The sequence below is a fragment of the Drosophila navojoa genome, chromosome X (assembly GCF_054131105.1).
Source record: "Drosophila navojoa isolate 15081-1374.11 chromosome X, UAZ_NAV_1.0, whole genome shotgun sequence".
NCBI classification, from domain to species: domain Eukaryota; kingdom Metazoa; phylum Arthropoda; class Insecta; order Diptera; family Drosophilidae; genus Drosophila; species Drosophila navojoa.
In genome coordinates, this window is record NC_142895.1 from 30,748,761 (window position 1) to 30,762,842 (window position 14,082).

Sequence of the window (14,082 nt, forward strand, 5' to 3'; positions counted from 1 at the left end):
ATTCGAATAGAATAATAGAATATAGGGTAAGTTTAGTATTTATTAGTATTTTTTTAATTTTTCATTTACATTTATGAAAATAAACGAGCATCACAAGCAAAATAAAACAGCACTCTTAGAGCTAAAATATTGCACTTAATATCGATATATTGTTGGCATAGTTAATCGTGAAAGTCCGATATATGTATTTCTGATAGATAAAAACAACAAAAAAATACTTAGTATGCCTTTTCCTGTGTCGAACAGTGTGTAAATAAAATATCAAAAAAACGTTTAACAATCAAAAAGTAAGCCTTTGTAAGCCTCCACTTTGAGCGCCTTTAAGATAACAACGGCAGACACTTGCACCGCACAACGGCAACAATAATGAGCAACTAGTGGCTAAGGTCTTCATCTGGATCTGGATTTCAGAATAATAACGCAAGCATAGCAGACATAGGGGAGCAGTTGCAAGCGTGTTATACTGTCTGAGAGAACATGAATCTGGAATCATTATTTCGAGACTTTAACCCATGGTAAGCAATACATACAAATTGCTGGTCACATTACATTTAAAAATTCACCCCATCCCAATTGTTATTATCAGTAAATTCATAGTGCACTGCAGCCTATTTTCGTTTGTAGCGCTTTTCGCGCTACGCCTCGATGGATACATAGGTAAGACAATCGCTCTGAAACCATTAACTCGAAACTTCAACCGAAGTATGCATGGCTAATTGCAGATTGGCCCTATTGGGCTATTTTTACCCCGCTATGGATTTGGAAATGCACTGCCATACTGGGCGCTATAGTGGGCGCCATTGTTTGGTGTCGCTATCCGCACTATCGCCTTGAGGGCGACTCCTACACACAGTTTAAGGCGATGCTTATATCTCTATCTCTGCACCTCATATTGCTTATGTTCGAGCTGCTGGCATGCGACAAGCTCACATCGGAGCGTCATTTGTGGGTGCTTGTCTTTATACCGCTTATATTTGGCTCTGTGGTCAGCGTTGGAGCCTGCGTCTGGGCTGTTAAGCATGATCGCTCCTTTGAATTAGAGCTGTTTTTGGCTGTCAATGCATTGCAGTTTGTATCGTTGCCGCTTAAGCTGGATAAATTTGTATATTGGAACTGGGATGTCGTGTTTGTGCCCATGTGGATTGTCATTTGCCTTAGCTTGGTCAGCGTACTATACAACATAATATTTTGTGGCATTATGATGCGTACACCCGAAGTATCTTTGCAACAGAAGAAGGCTGCTTTGAATGCAGCTGTTGGCAACATTTGCACTGTGCTGCCATTGCTCTGCTTTCAGGTAAAACGAATTATAATTGATCTGCATAATGATAATAGTAATAGCTGAAATCAATTTGTTCGCACAGGTGGTCATTTGCGACAAGCTGGATGGAGAAATCAAGTTTCCGTACATTGTGGTCTTCTCCCCACTGCTGGTCTCTATACTGGCACTAATTATACTGAGCTTTACCGCCAAGGGCGGTAACATGTGGTGGTTTGGCATTCGTAAATCGTTTAGCCAATTTCTGCTTTCGGCCATGCCATTTCTACAGGAATACGGAAACATCAGTTATCATGCAGAAACACAAAGCAATGTGGGACAATCTGTGCCGCTGGATGCGTCGTCGTCATCCACCAGCAATATGGCTGCCACTGATCCGCTACACGAGTTTAGCAAGCACGAAAAGAAAAGCAAGAAGGCTGCCAAAAATGATATAATGAAGCCAGTGGTGCCATTCATCAGCATTGATTTGCCTGACTAGATACTAACATATAATATAATGCTGCACAGCACTAAAATAATAATAGGCATTACTTGCAATGCTAAAAAAAAAAAAAAAAAAAAAAAAAAAAAAAAAAAAAAAAAAAAAACATATATATATATATATATATAAAGATTTACATTATATATATATATTTAAGTTTATATGTATACATACATATAAGACCCCCTATTTTGGAGGGTTTAGCTTTAGGCACTCACGCATGCATATGTACACATTTACATATGCAAACTTTGGCCGTAGCTAATTCGTACTGAGTTTAATTTGTAAACTTCCCCGCTCACAGCAGCTAAATACAATCATACTCACATACATACACCTGCGCAAATTGAAGCACCTCTTCACGCATGCATATGATATCTGTACATATATTTGGTCCATATTATTTAAGCGGGTTTAATATTGCCAAAACTCCCAACTAAAATAAAAATTGAGCATATTTATACACACATATGAATACATATTTAAGTCAACTCAAGCGAATTTCGAATTAATTATATCTTGAGGAAAACTTCATTTTATTGGTATTATTATTTTTACTTTGTATGTGTACAAGTATTATATATGTGTATGAATGTTTTTATGTTTATAAAGGTTTTTAAAATTTAAAAAAAAGAACTTGTAAATAACAATAAAATATTGAAAATCTCTTAAGTGCTTCCAATTAATGTCTTCACATATGGGCGACACAAGGGAAATGAGTTCACATACTCTTGATAGAAAGTCAGAAGGCCGACGATAAATCAGTTGGATATTTATTTGTATTATAATCTTTATTCAAATTAGGAAGCTACAAAGTTTTACATTTTCGTATTTGTTGACATATTTTGTATCTTAAATTACTTACGTTGTGTTGCCTAAAAAGTTATGCAAAGGTAAAAAGTTGCACTCTAAAAAGTATCAAGTACATATCATCGTTTGTTTCGTAATAATAATATATGTCGTAAAACATATACAAATAGCCATTGGAACAGATGAGAGACACTCAATAAAATACTTGGCAAAGTACCACAAATGGAAAACATCAATGCATGGCGAGTTATAAACATTTATGACGTTGCATGGTCGGTTCGGCCAATATACAATATACATAAGTATATTCGAATCGTTTGTAACAAAACAACTCAAATAAAGGTATATGTTTGTTTTCCTAGTTTTAACAAATTAGATATAAATTAATAAAATTTCTTTTTAGCTTTTTAAACATTTTCGAATGCACTTTTGACCAGTTTGGCTGGAAAGGCATAAACATTTATATTGTTATATTATTATAAAAAAAAAAAAGTTTTTTGCTGTTGTATAGTACCTAGTTTTTAGGTAATTTGAAATTTGATCTTCATTAATCTTTCGATTTAATGTATTCATCTAAATATTCGAAGAAAAGAAAGGAATTAGTTATTACTTAATCTTAATCGTTCATGATCTATATAGCTATAAAGACTGTTCAAATATGAAAATTTGAAATCAAACCCAATCATCAACAACAAAAGCATATGAAAAATACTTAATCCATGTAAGTTAATTGTTTACATTAAGTTATCTATTGTTTTTCTTCTTGTTCTTGTTGTTGTTGGTATTAAGTACTAAGTACTAAGTACAATAGTTCACTTATTTAGTTTACTACATTTCTTTAGTGGATTACATGGAATATCTTAAACAGTAGCTAAATGTGAATAAAAATCTTTTGAATTTCTTTGTTCTCTATATAATTTCATTTGAATTTAATTTATTATTACTTAATGGTGTTCGTTGCCTGTTCCAGCTTAAATGGCTATTGTCTGAATGTTTTTTTTTTTTTTTGTGGCTTTAGAATAATTATATTAACTGTTAACATAACTAACTTTAACTATATAAACCATAGGCTCCACCATCAATATATGTTTTCCATGTTTATTTTGTTTTGTATAAACGATATGTACTACTAAAGTGTTAATACATGCCCTTTCAGTGAACATGAAAGGGAGAGAGAGAGAGAGAGAGAGAGAGATAAAGAGAGGGAGAGAGGGAGAGAGAGAGAGAGAGAGAGAGAGAGAAATAGGAAAAAGAAAATAGCAGCAAATTTACAAATTTACAAATTTGGGTAAGACATAAAAACTGACTAGCGTTTAGTGCTGGTTCGTATAACTACATATGTATATAGTTTAACATGAATAAGATAATATACATATCTCTCTATATATATAAGATTATATATACATATATGCCTATAAGTTGAATAGAGAGAATACTGACAATCGAAATATTTAAGGTATGTATGTATATTTTCTATATAAGGGCGAACCGGCATTGAATGGACTCGTTCCAACATGTATGTAGCATAAACATAACAAGTTCCGTTTTCATTATTATTTAGCTAAGGAAAATTTGGTATATTTATTCAGTGACGAAAGCTCGAACATGCTTCAAAATTTAAATGTATATTGAATATTACTATATAAGAATCGATGTATTAAAATAATCCAGTTGTATAAAAAAACGTTATAACATACAACAACGAATTCTGCTGAAAAGCATTACAGGTAATATTTGACAATTTTTCGTTTTTGATTTAAAAAGATGAGCAGTTCACAGGTTATTCACATTGTACTTAATTGTGGAACTCGATAAAAATATTTCTCAGTTAACTAAAAGCTACATATAATGTGGAATTTAATTCGTCATGGAGATTTTGTACGTATTTTACCTCAGAAATAATTCATTCGGATATAACTCATTTACAAGTTGAAACAGATGGGGGAAATACAATGTATATTGAATACCTACATTCGTTTCATTTTGGTTATGGAAGCGCTAGTTGTAATCAAAAATTAAATGATACAATTGTATGTTTCGGCTGAGTTGCATTTTAGGTGTAGGTGCAACAACACATTCTATATATGTTTACGAATGTGTGTGGGATTGTGTATATATGTTTGCAATTTATAGATTACAAAAGCTAAAATATGTGAATATCATCTAGGACTTTATAACTAATTAATTTTTGGCTTAGTGCCTAAATACTGTATCAGATTCTCTCGCGGTCCCTGCACTATCAGCATGTACTGTGACGGAAAGTCCCAGATAATTGTGAAATGGAACAGCATATTTGCAATAGCAATCAAGTACTCAAAGAATGCGAACCAACTGAATGCTGAAATAGAGGATGTAAAAACGTTAATTGATATTAGATTATTAAATGCTTAGACTTGGGGCACGCGAAGAATTGAAGATGCATTCAAAATACTTTAGTTATACATTAAATATTTTATGATGTCTGCAAGCCAATTCAAGCGCTCCATTTTTGAATTAACTTTTAAGCTTTTATTGTTTTCTTGCTAGCTTACCCAAATCATGGCAATAGAATCTGTGTTTGGCAAAAAAGACCAGGAGACCAATGGTGCTCAATATGGAAGTAACGAAAAGTATTTTCTTCCATTTGATGGATTGAAGCTGCTGTGCATTGAGCGTTTGACGTGCATTTAATATGCCATTCAGTTTTATGGTAGCCAACATATAACAGAGCGAGCACACCATAAACGTAATGAAGATTCTCTCATGAACAGCTGCAAAATATATATAGAATTAATTGCGACTAGGTGACATCGGTTGTCTTGCTTACGATAGTTCTCACGGTTCGATATATAGGTCACACCGCCTAACGCCGCAATCTCAATACAGTTTAGCACCAGAATTAATGTAATCAGCCAACTAGTCTTTGGCACCAGCGACGGCGCCAGGCGAGTTAACTGGGCGCGATAATAGTTCTTATAGACAAAGGCAATGGGTATGCGTGGCCCGATATGCAGCGCAATGCTAAAGCGCCAGAAATAACGCTGCGGACTAACCCCAGTAATTGCACTTATCGAGGGTATTATGTTATAAACCTGAAAGATAATATTTTCAATATATTTTTTAATTATAAAATATCCATACAATCAACTACCCGGCAATGTGTCTCGTGTACATCGTCGTACTGGAAGACGTAGGCGGTCACAAAGCATGTGAAGAGTGTTAGCAAGGGCAACAGGGCCGTAACTACACAAATCTCGTGGAAGCTGGCCAAATAGTGTATGGCTATCGGTTGCTCATCAGGCGGCTGTAGTTTTTGTTCCTGACAGCTAGGCGTCAATTCTTGCTGCTGTTTCGATGCGTCATACTGTGAAATGCGGAGTTAATAATTTTTCAAAGACATTTTATCGAATTAACAATGCCTAATACCAAAGGAGGAATAGAACTCGTTGATGATCTGGCGCTTACCTCGCTAAAACTGTGGCAAAAGTTATCATGATGAGTTTGTGGTTAGGTGCACAACAACAAAAAGCTCTACTAAAATAATAAAAGAAAAGTATATATGTATATATTCATGAAAATCATAATTAAACGTTAATAAACAAATTGTTAAATTATCAATTATCAAGTGAATTTAATTGTTAACTGAAATGTGAATGTTTTAACGTTAGTAAAAGGCCTATATGCATGTTTTGTGAATTGTTGGAAACTGTTTTTGAGGACTTTATTATATTAAAAATTAAATTTTTTATTTGAAAATTTGTACAATCTATAAACTCTTAATAAAACTGACATCTCAATAATACACATACACAAATGTATTATTCTCAAATAGTTGCAATGGTATAAACAATAATTTCACTGGAGAATGTAAGACAATACGATTTATACAGCACATACGTATGTCCAAATATAGATGAATGATGTAAACAAAATTGTGGTAAATATTGAAAAAAAAATAAATAAATAAATAAATGAAAATACATATACACAACTAAGTATAAACATTAACCGTATAGAGCAGACTTCGGGCCAAATACTCTATAAAAATTAACTTAATTAAACAAAAAAAAAATATAATTTTAAATTAAAATACCCTGAACCCATTGAAAATAGGAAATCAGGGTATAATGGTTTTGTTAAAAGTATGTAACACGCAGAATGAGGCGTGACAGACCCCATAAAGTATATATGTATATTCTTGATCAGGGCGACGAGCTGAGTCGATTTAGCCCTGTCCGTCTGTCTGTCCGTCCGTCCGTCTGTCCGTATGCTTGAACGCGTCGATTTCAGAAGATATAAGAGCTAGAGACTTCAACTTTTTTTAAATGTCCGTATATATCACGCGCATATCCAGTTTATCACTAAAAAACGATAACTCATTCCGATATTTTTTATCGATAAAAAACCTTATCGAAGATCGCTTAAAAAATTATATCTCCTACATCTTTCAAGCTAGAGTCTCCAAATTTAAAATGTATATTAAGATTCATTTTATACAATTTCGGGTTTTGTTAAAATTTACCCCCCACCCCTATATCCACCCCCTCACCATCATCTTTGTAAAAGTCGTATATCAAATACTAGAGACTTGTGCTTCGGTATACACATACATTTAAACATCATGATTACGTTCTGAAAGTTTCATTACGATCGTACGTCTGGAAATTAAGTTATTCATTCAACAAATAAGTTCTCATAATATTGCCAACACTGCAGCGCAACCCAAGCGCAATCGCCTGTATATGCGTGTGTGTGTGGGTATCCGTGTGTTTATTTGTATGTGTATGTGTGTGCGTGTATTTGTTTGTATGCGTGTGTGTGTGCTAGCTATTATTGAAATATCAGTTGCTTGTAGGGTTCAGGGGATCTCGTAGTCGAGCAGTCTCGACTAGAGCTTTCTTACTTGTTTAACAATTAAACTATTAAACTGCAGCCAATGCGTGTTTACGCATGCGTGCGTATGCCTTTGTCTGTGAGTGGGTGAGTGCATGCGCGAATAATTATTGAAATATAAGGGTTCAGGGGATCTCGTAGTCGAGCAGTCTCAACTAGAGCTTTCTTACTTGTTTTACTGTTAAATTTACTAGATGATGTCTCTTAGAATTACAATCGATTTTAAAGAGTGGTATAGTTAATATATCTAAGAGAGCTTTTATATTTAGAGTAAAGGGTCTCTGGGTCTGATGCTCTCATGAGAGCCCCGACATTATTAGATATAAATTTTAAAAGGATTTCAATTATTCGAGCGTAAATTATGAATTATGAAAAAAAAAAAATTGTGTCTAGTAAATTGAAATCCAACATTTTGGGCCGAATGTCCAATTAAGTGGAATTAATTCAAGGTCAATGGGAAAGAAATAAATACGACTACAAAGCCAAGGAAGGCGCGTATTAGTTCCAAAAATAGTTAGCGACCACAGAAAGTGGATCTGTCTTTGTATGATTGCGTGTGTGTCTGGAGCGTATGATGGAAATTGACGTAATTAGCTATCTTAAGTGACTCAATTTAACAAAATAAATTAACAATTGCGCAAAGATCAAAGAAAACATTTTAGGGATTTTAACATTAATAAAATAAATTTTAATTAAGATAAGATTAATAAACTGAAACGTTACCAATATATATGTATATGCTCACACCTCTAATATGTGGCTGGACATGGAACAGGGATTGTACGAGCAATTGAGAGGAGACACACACACACACACACACGAGCAGAGTGATGGGCGCAAAACCCACACACCCACATACACACACAAGGACATTTCCCACACAAATGGAGACGAAAAGATTATGCAGCCAAACATTTGCTAAGACCCAAACTCAAATGGCTATAAACGATTGGTAAGCAAATTGGACAATGACAAATGCCACAAAAAGTGAAAAGACGTATGAAACGAAAGGAAGATGTAAGACGTAAGACGCGACACGTACGTGAAGAGTGGAAGCAGGCCACTGGGCCCAAGTGGGCGGCATGCGCAGCAGCGCTTACTGTTGCGACTGGTGGATGAGGAGAGAGCGGGACTTGAGGCCTGACACGTTTGCTGAACAGGCTTCCAGCGGAAAATTACAATGGCACACAAAACAAACGAAAAGAAACATCACAAAAAGAAACACACACACATATATATGTATATATAAATGGGACGGCAATAACAATTACCCAGGTTGAGAGTGGCATGTGGGCGTAAGCGGCAAAAGGCGGAATAAGGGGTAAGGTTAATAAGCGTGCGCTGTCATTGAATTATATAATGGTAAAGACCGAAATTGGCATTCGAACGAAACCCAAACCAAGCCTGTAACCTGTGGCAAATAAAAAAAAAACTCACGTACGAACGCGTTTGCAGCTGCAGCACGCAGGCAGGTCACACACACTTACACGCTAGCATTGTAAACTTACTGCTGGAGGAGCAGCGATGTCGCCATATTCGCCGTTATTGCTCCTTGCATTGGATGCGGCAGCTGAAGCTGGCGCAGCAGTTGACGTTGTCGCGACGCTATCTGCTGATGCTGTTTTCGCTGGCGATGTTCCTGCTGGCGCTGGCATTATTGAACTCATTTTTTTCATATTGGAAAGCAGCGTTGATGCTCTTTAGCATAATTTTTACGCCACGCTGCTCTCAACGAATGTATGCACCCGAGCACTCCCGTTTTTCTTGGCTTTCAATCAAAATTTTTATGGATTTTCACTTTTCATTTTTTGGTGACCGTAACGAAATTTGGGTATCAGCCTCCTATTTTATTTGAAAGGTCCTATTAATGCATTAACATTGAGAGAGCGTCATGTGTGCTCGTTAGCTAACACCACTGCTAACCACTGTTAAAAGACACTTGATGTTATGTACAGAACAGTTAGTTCCCTTACTTTTAATGTTAACTAACAGCTCCATTATGACGTCACATTTTCGGTCTGTGCTATGTTATCCCATTTGCAGTTTGGCGTACACTATAACCACTAACCAGAGAACACATAGACCGGACACGTAGTGCAAAGCGTTTTGCACACTTATTTTCAAGCATTGGTTCCCAGACCGTTCGTATTTGCTCGGCTCCTCACTTTTTAGGCTTGTGCTACTAAAATATGGGAACACAAAATCATTTCTCTTCATGCGCCTGTATATGAATGTAACTATATGAACAGGTACAAAAGATCGAAAATCGCATCCCATTTGTAAGTGTGCAAAACGCTTTGCACTACGTGTCCGGTCTATGTGTTCTCTGGTTAGTGCTATAACAGAGATTCTAAGGCCAAAATTCAAAACCGAAATATTTCGTAGCAAATTTCAATTGTCATGATTGAGAGACTGTGATGAGAAATCAGGGTATAATGGTTTTGTGAAAAGTATGTAACAGGCAGAAGGAGGCGTGACAGACCCCACGAAGTATATATATTCTTGATCAGGGCGACGAGGGAAGTCGATTTGGCCCTGTCCGTCTGTTTGTCTGTCCGTATGTTTGATCGCGTCGATCTCATAAGATGTAAGAGCTAGAGGCTCGACTTTTTTTTAGAATGTCCGTATGTGTATATCGCGCGGATATCGAGCTTATCACTAAAAAACGATAGCTCATCCCGTTATTTCTTATCGACTTAATAAGGGGATAATATAACTTAATCGAAAATCAGTTAAAATATTATATCTCCTACATCTTTAGAGCTAGAGTCTCCAAATATATATTAAGATACATTTTATACAATTTCGATTTTTGCTATAATTTGAAATATCAGTTGTTTGAAGTGTTCGGGGGATCTTTTAGTCGAGCAGTCTTGACTAGAGCTTTCTTACTTGTTTAACACTGAGTATGAGCCATAAAAGCGGTCATATGTATGTTATATTCTTAAAATAAAACAATAAATAAGGAACTTTTAACAGCAGCAATTATATGCCCAAAATGGGTAATAGAACATTGGGATTAACGGGAACAAATGCGTAAGCATACGTTTGCAACAAGGCTTGTAAATTGTGGTCCCATTAGCATGCAGGGTTCAACACTACCGCACAAAAGAAGCCACAAATATCTGGGCGTAAAGTTAGACAGAAGGCTTACATTTAACATGCACACCACGATGGTAAACAGGTAAGAAACCTCTAGTCGAGACTGCTCGACTATGAGATCCCCTGAACCCTCCAAGCAACTGATATTTCAATAATAATTAGCACACCCACACGCACACATACAAACAAATACACGCACACAAACACGCATACAAACAAACACACGCGCACATACACACTCACATATACAGGCGATTGCGCTTGGGTTGCGCTGCAGTGTTGGCAATATTAGAACTTATTTGTTGAATAACTTAATTTCTAGACGTACGATCGTAATGAAACTTTCAGAACGTAATCATAATGTTTAAATGTATGTGTATACCTAAGCTCAAGTCTCTAGTATTTGATATACGACTTTTACAAAGATGATGGTGAGGGGGTGGATATAGGGGTGGGGGGTAAATTTTAACAAAACCCGAAATTGTATAAAATGAATCTTAATATACATTTTAAATTTGGAGACTCTAGCTTGAAAGATGTAGGAGATATAATTTTTTAAGTGATCTTCGATAAGGTTTTTTATCGATAAAAAATATCGGAATGAGTTATCGTTTTGTAGTGATAAACTGGATATGCGCGTGATATATACGGACATTTAAAAAAAGTTGAAGTCTCTAGCTCTTATATCTTCTGAAATCGGCGCGTTCAAACATACGGACAGACGGACGGACGGACAGACAGACGGACAGGGCTAAATCGACTCAGCTCATCGCCCTGATCAAGAATATACATATATACTTTGTGGGGTCTGCCACGCCTCCTTCTGCCTGTTACATTCATTTTAACAAAACCATTATACCCTGATTTCCCATTTTCAATGGGTTCAGGATGTTATGGCTTCTTAGGCCGGCCAATAAATTGTCACAGTAAATTGACAATTTATAAAGCAATTCTCAGTCCCATATGGATATATGCGCTTTATGTCCAGGAACATTGAAAAAGATCTCAAGGTCCCCAAAGTTGGAGACGTAATGCAAAAGGTAGCTGGCAGCTACCTTGCAAGACTCGAAGGCCAACCAAACCGTTTGGCGAGAAGACTCAACAAAGAAGCCTGGAAAAGAAAACTAAAGAAGTGCCCTCCACAGGACCTCCCTGCGAGGTTCCTATAAAATAATGTTTTAAATAAAAACAAGCTTTAGTGGAGACTGCTCGACTAGGATACCCTGAACCCTCTATTTTGCACTTTTATGTACACACACATACACATGCATCCAAACGCATACATAAGCCCGCGCTCTGCTAACTACGCAGTAAGCAGCGACTGCGCTTGGGCTGCGCTGCAGTGTGGGCAATAGTAAGGAAATTTAGTTGATGAATAACTTTTTTTGTAGACATGCAATCTTAATGAAATTTTCTGGACGTAATCATATGGTCAAAATGTGTGTACATTCCAAAGCACAAGCAGCACTCTAGTACTTGAAATACGTTTTTTGCGAATTGGGGTCGAAGGGGGCGTGTTTTTTTTTTTTTTTTTTTTTTTTTTTTTTTTTATTTAAGCGTTGAACCTGTACATGCAAATATAGTACTTTAACAACACAGTTGGGATATTATATTAGAGCCTAACCTTCTGATGATTTAGGAGGACTTACAATATATATTTACAAATATCACTAAACTAAACTTATCTAATATTTTTTGCAAAGCCTAAGCGTTTTAATCGCCTTAGTGGCCTCGCAGGGAGCAATCTTCTCGCTAGTCTGCTCCGGTGTCTAGCCAGTCTGTCACTATATCGGCTAGTGTGTCTCCCAATCTGTTCCTCCACTGTGAACAGTTTCAAGTCTCGATGCAGGGTAGAGCCTCGCACATACCATGGGCAGTTGGTGATTTGTCGCAATACTCGATTTTGCAAGTCCTGTATGCGTCTATAGTTGGATTTTGCGCATATTCCCCAAATCTGCACACCATAGAGCCAAATCGGGGCTACGCAGTGGACATAGACCGCTCTCTTAGCTCGTAGTGACATGGTGCTGCTCCTATTAATCAGCCATCGCAGTTGCTGCATGCGTTGTCCACATCTCCTGGTCGTAGCTTTTAGGTGGGGAGCAAATGTTAGGCGCTTGTCGAGGGTGATGCCAAGGTACTTTGCCTGCGACGGTTGGTCCAGTATTTCTCCATCCAACCTTATGGGCGGGGTGTGGTTGATGAGAGTTTTCAAAGTAAAGCATGGGTTGGTGGTCTTCCGTGGGTTTATCTTCAAATTCCATCGTTTACACCAGGCTGCTAATGTACTTAGATAGTTTTCCACACCATTTGCTGCCTCAATGCGACATTTCGAGCTGTACAGCACTGCAATATCGTCTGCATATGTAGCTAGTAGAGCTTTACCAGGATCTTGCATGTGGTGTCCGCTAGGGGAGGGTAGGTCAGCTGTATATATGGAATAAAGCAGCGGCCCTATTACGCTGCCCTGTGGGACTCCAGCTCTCATCTGGCAAGGAGTCGAATAGGTACTCCGTACTCCGTGACCATAAATTGTCGGCCTTCCAGGTATGATCGTAGGATCCCGAAGTAGGGTGCTGGAAAAAGCTCTTTGATTTTACTTAGAAGCCCTATATGCCAGACTCTGTCGAATGCTTGCTGCATATCAACGAAAACTGCGTTGCAGTACTCCATGTCGTCAAATGCCTGAAGGATGTGCCTCGTCAGTCTGTGAACCTGCTCCACAGTTCCATGTCCTTCCCTAAAGCCAAACTGATGGTCCGGTAAGATGCGACATTCCCTGATGATACTGCCAAGACGATTGGCAATAAGTCTCTCCCATACTTTGGATAGTGATGACAGCAGACTTATTGGGCGGTACGATTCGGGGTCATCCTCTGGCTTTCCTGGTTTGTGGATCATTACAATCGCTGCCATCTTCCATTGCTTAGGAAAGAATTGCACCCTCAGCATAGCGTTAAATATTAGAGCTATGAAGATGATTGCCCGAGTAGGGAGGACTTTTAGCGTTGCATTGCTCAGTCTATCATAACCAGGTGCTTTCTTCTTCGGCAAGGACTTTATAACTTCAGCAATTTCCTCAACCCTGACTGCCCTAATGGGTAAGGACATTTGTAGAGGTGTCTGCAGACTATCAGTGGTCTCTTCGATCTGGTCATCTGTGGCAAATTCATAGGGTGTGAACCTGGCTTCTAGATGCTTCGCAAAAGAATTCGCTTGCTCCTCTTCGTTCCTAGCTATATCACCGCTAGGACACCGGATTGGTACCTGTCTAAATGGTTGTCTCTTAAGTGACTTGGTACACTTCCAGAGCGAGTATCCAGCATCAATTGTATAATCAAGGGAAGCCAGCTTTTGCTCAAAGAAATTGCTTCGAATTTCTCTTAGTACATTTCGTAGTTGCCTAGCAGCCCGATTCCATAATATTCGGTCCCATGGGTCCTGCGTTCGGATTGCGCGTCTACGAAGTCTTCTTTTTTGCGACAAAAGATCCCTGGCCTCTCTTGTTAATCGAATTCCATAGTTGGAACCTATC

At 37.4% G+C, this 14,082-nt stretch overlaps 2 protein-coding genes across 2 annotated transcripts; one reads left to right on the top strand and one right to left on the bottom strand.

The window, feature by feature from the left end:
• The first annotated feature begins 237 nt into the window (after nt 1-237).
• LOC108655484 (transmembrane protein 185B) lies at nt 238-2,703 on the top strand. The gene is made up of 4 exons (XM_018107210.3): nt 238-515; nt 587-657; nt 723-1,297; nt 1,365-2,703. Exons 1-4 carry the CDS (start codon nt 478-480, stop codon nt 1,758-1,760), a joined length of 1,080 nt encoding a protein of 359 aa, XP_017962699.1. The 5' UTR covers nt 238-477; the 3' UTR covers nt 1,761-2,703.
• On the bottom strand, nt 2,539-9,282 carry LOC108655351 (post-GPI attachment to proteins factor 2-like). Its single transcript, XM_089263600.1, has 5 exons — nt 8,954-9,282; nt 5,704-5,916; nt 5,380-5,644; nt 5,105-5,323; nt 2,539-4,911 (listed from the first exon to the last, which is right to left on the bottom strand). Exons 1-5 carry the CDS (start codon nt 9,119-9,121, stop codon nt 4,751-4,753), a joined length of 1,026 nt encoding a protein of 341 aa, XP_089119726.1. The 5' UTR covers nt 9,122-9,282; the 3' UTR covers nt 2,539-4,750.
• Between the last annotated feature and the right edge of the window lie 4,800 nt (nt 9,283-14,082).

Excerpts from the sequence above, each read along its gene's own strand:
- LOC108655484 (XM_018107210.3), top strand. The coding sequence starts at position 478 with ATGAATCTGGAATCATTATTTCGAGACTTTAACCCATG. Across the intron at positions 516-586 it reads TTTCGAGACTTTAACCCATG|TAAATTCATAGTGCACTGCA; the intron begins GTAAGCAATACA and ends TGTTATTATCAG. Across the intron at positions 658-722 it reads ACGCCTCGATGGATACATAG|ATTGGCCCTATTGGGCTATT; the intron begins GTAAGACAATCG and ends GGCTAATTGCAG.
- LOC108655351 (XM_089263600.1), bottom strand. The coding sequence starts at position 9,121 with ATGAAAAAAATGAGTTCAATAATGCCAGCGCCAGCAGGAACATCGCCA. Across the intron at positions 5,917-8,953 it reads ACATCGCTGCTCCTCCAGCA|TATGACGCATCGAAACAGCA; the intron begins GTAAGTTTACAA and ends CGCATTTCACAG. Across the intron at positions 5,324-5,379 it reads ATCGAACCGTGAGAACTATC|CTGTTCATGAGAGAATCTTC; the intron begins GTAAGCAAGACA and ends TATATTTTGCAG.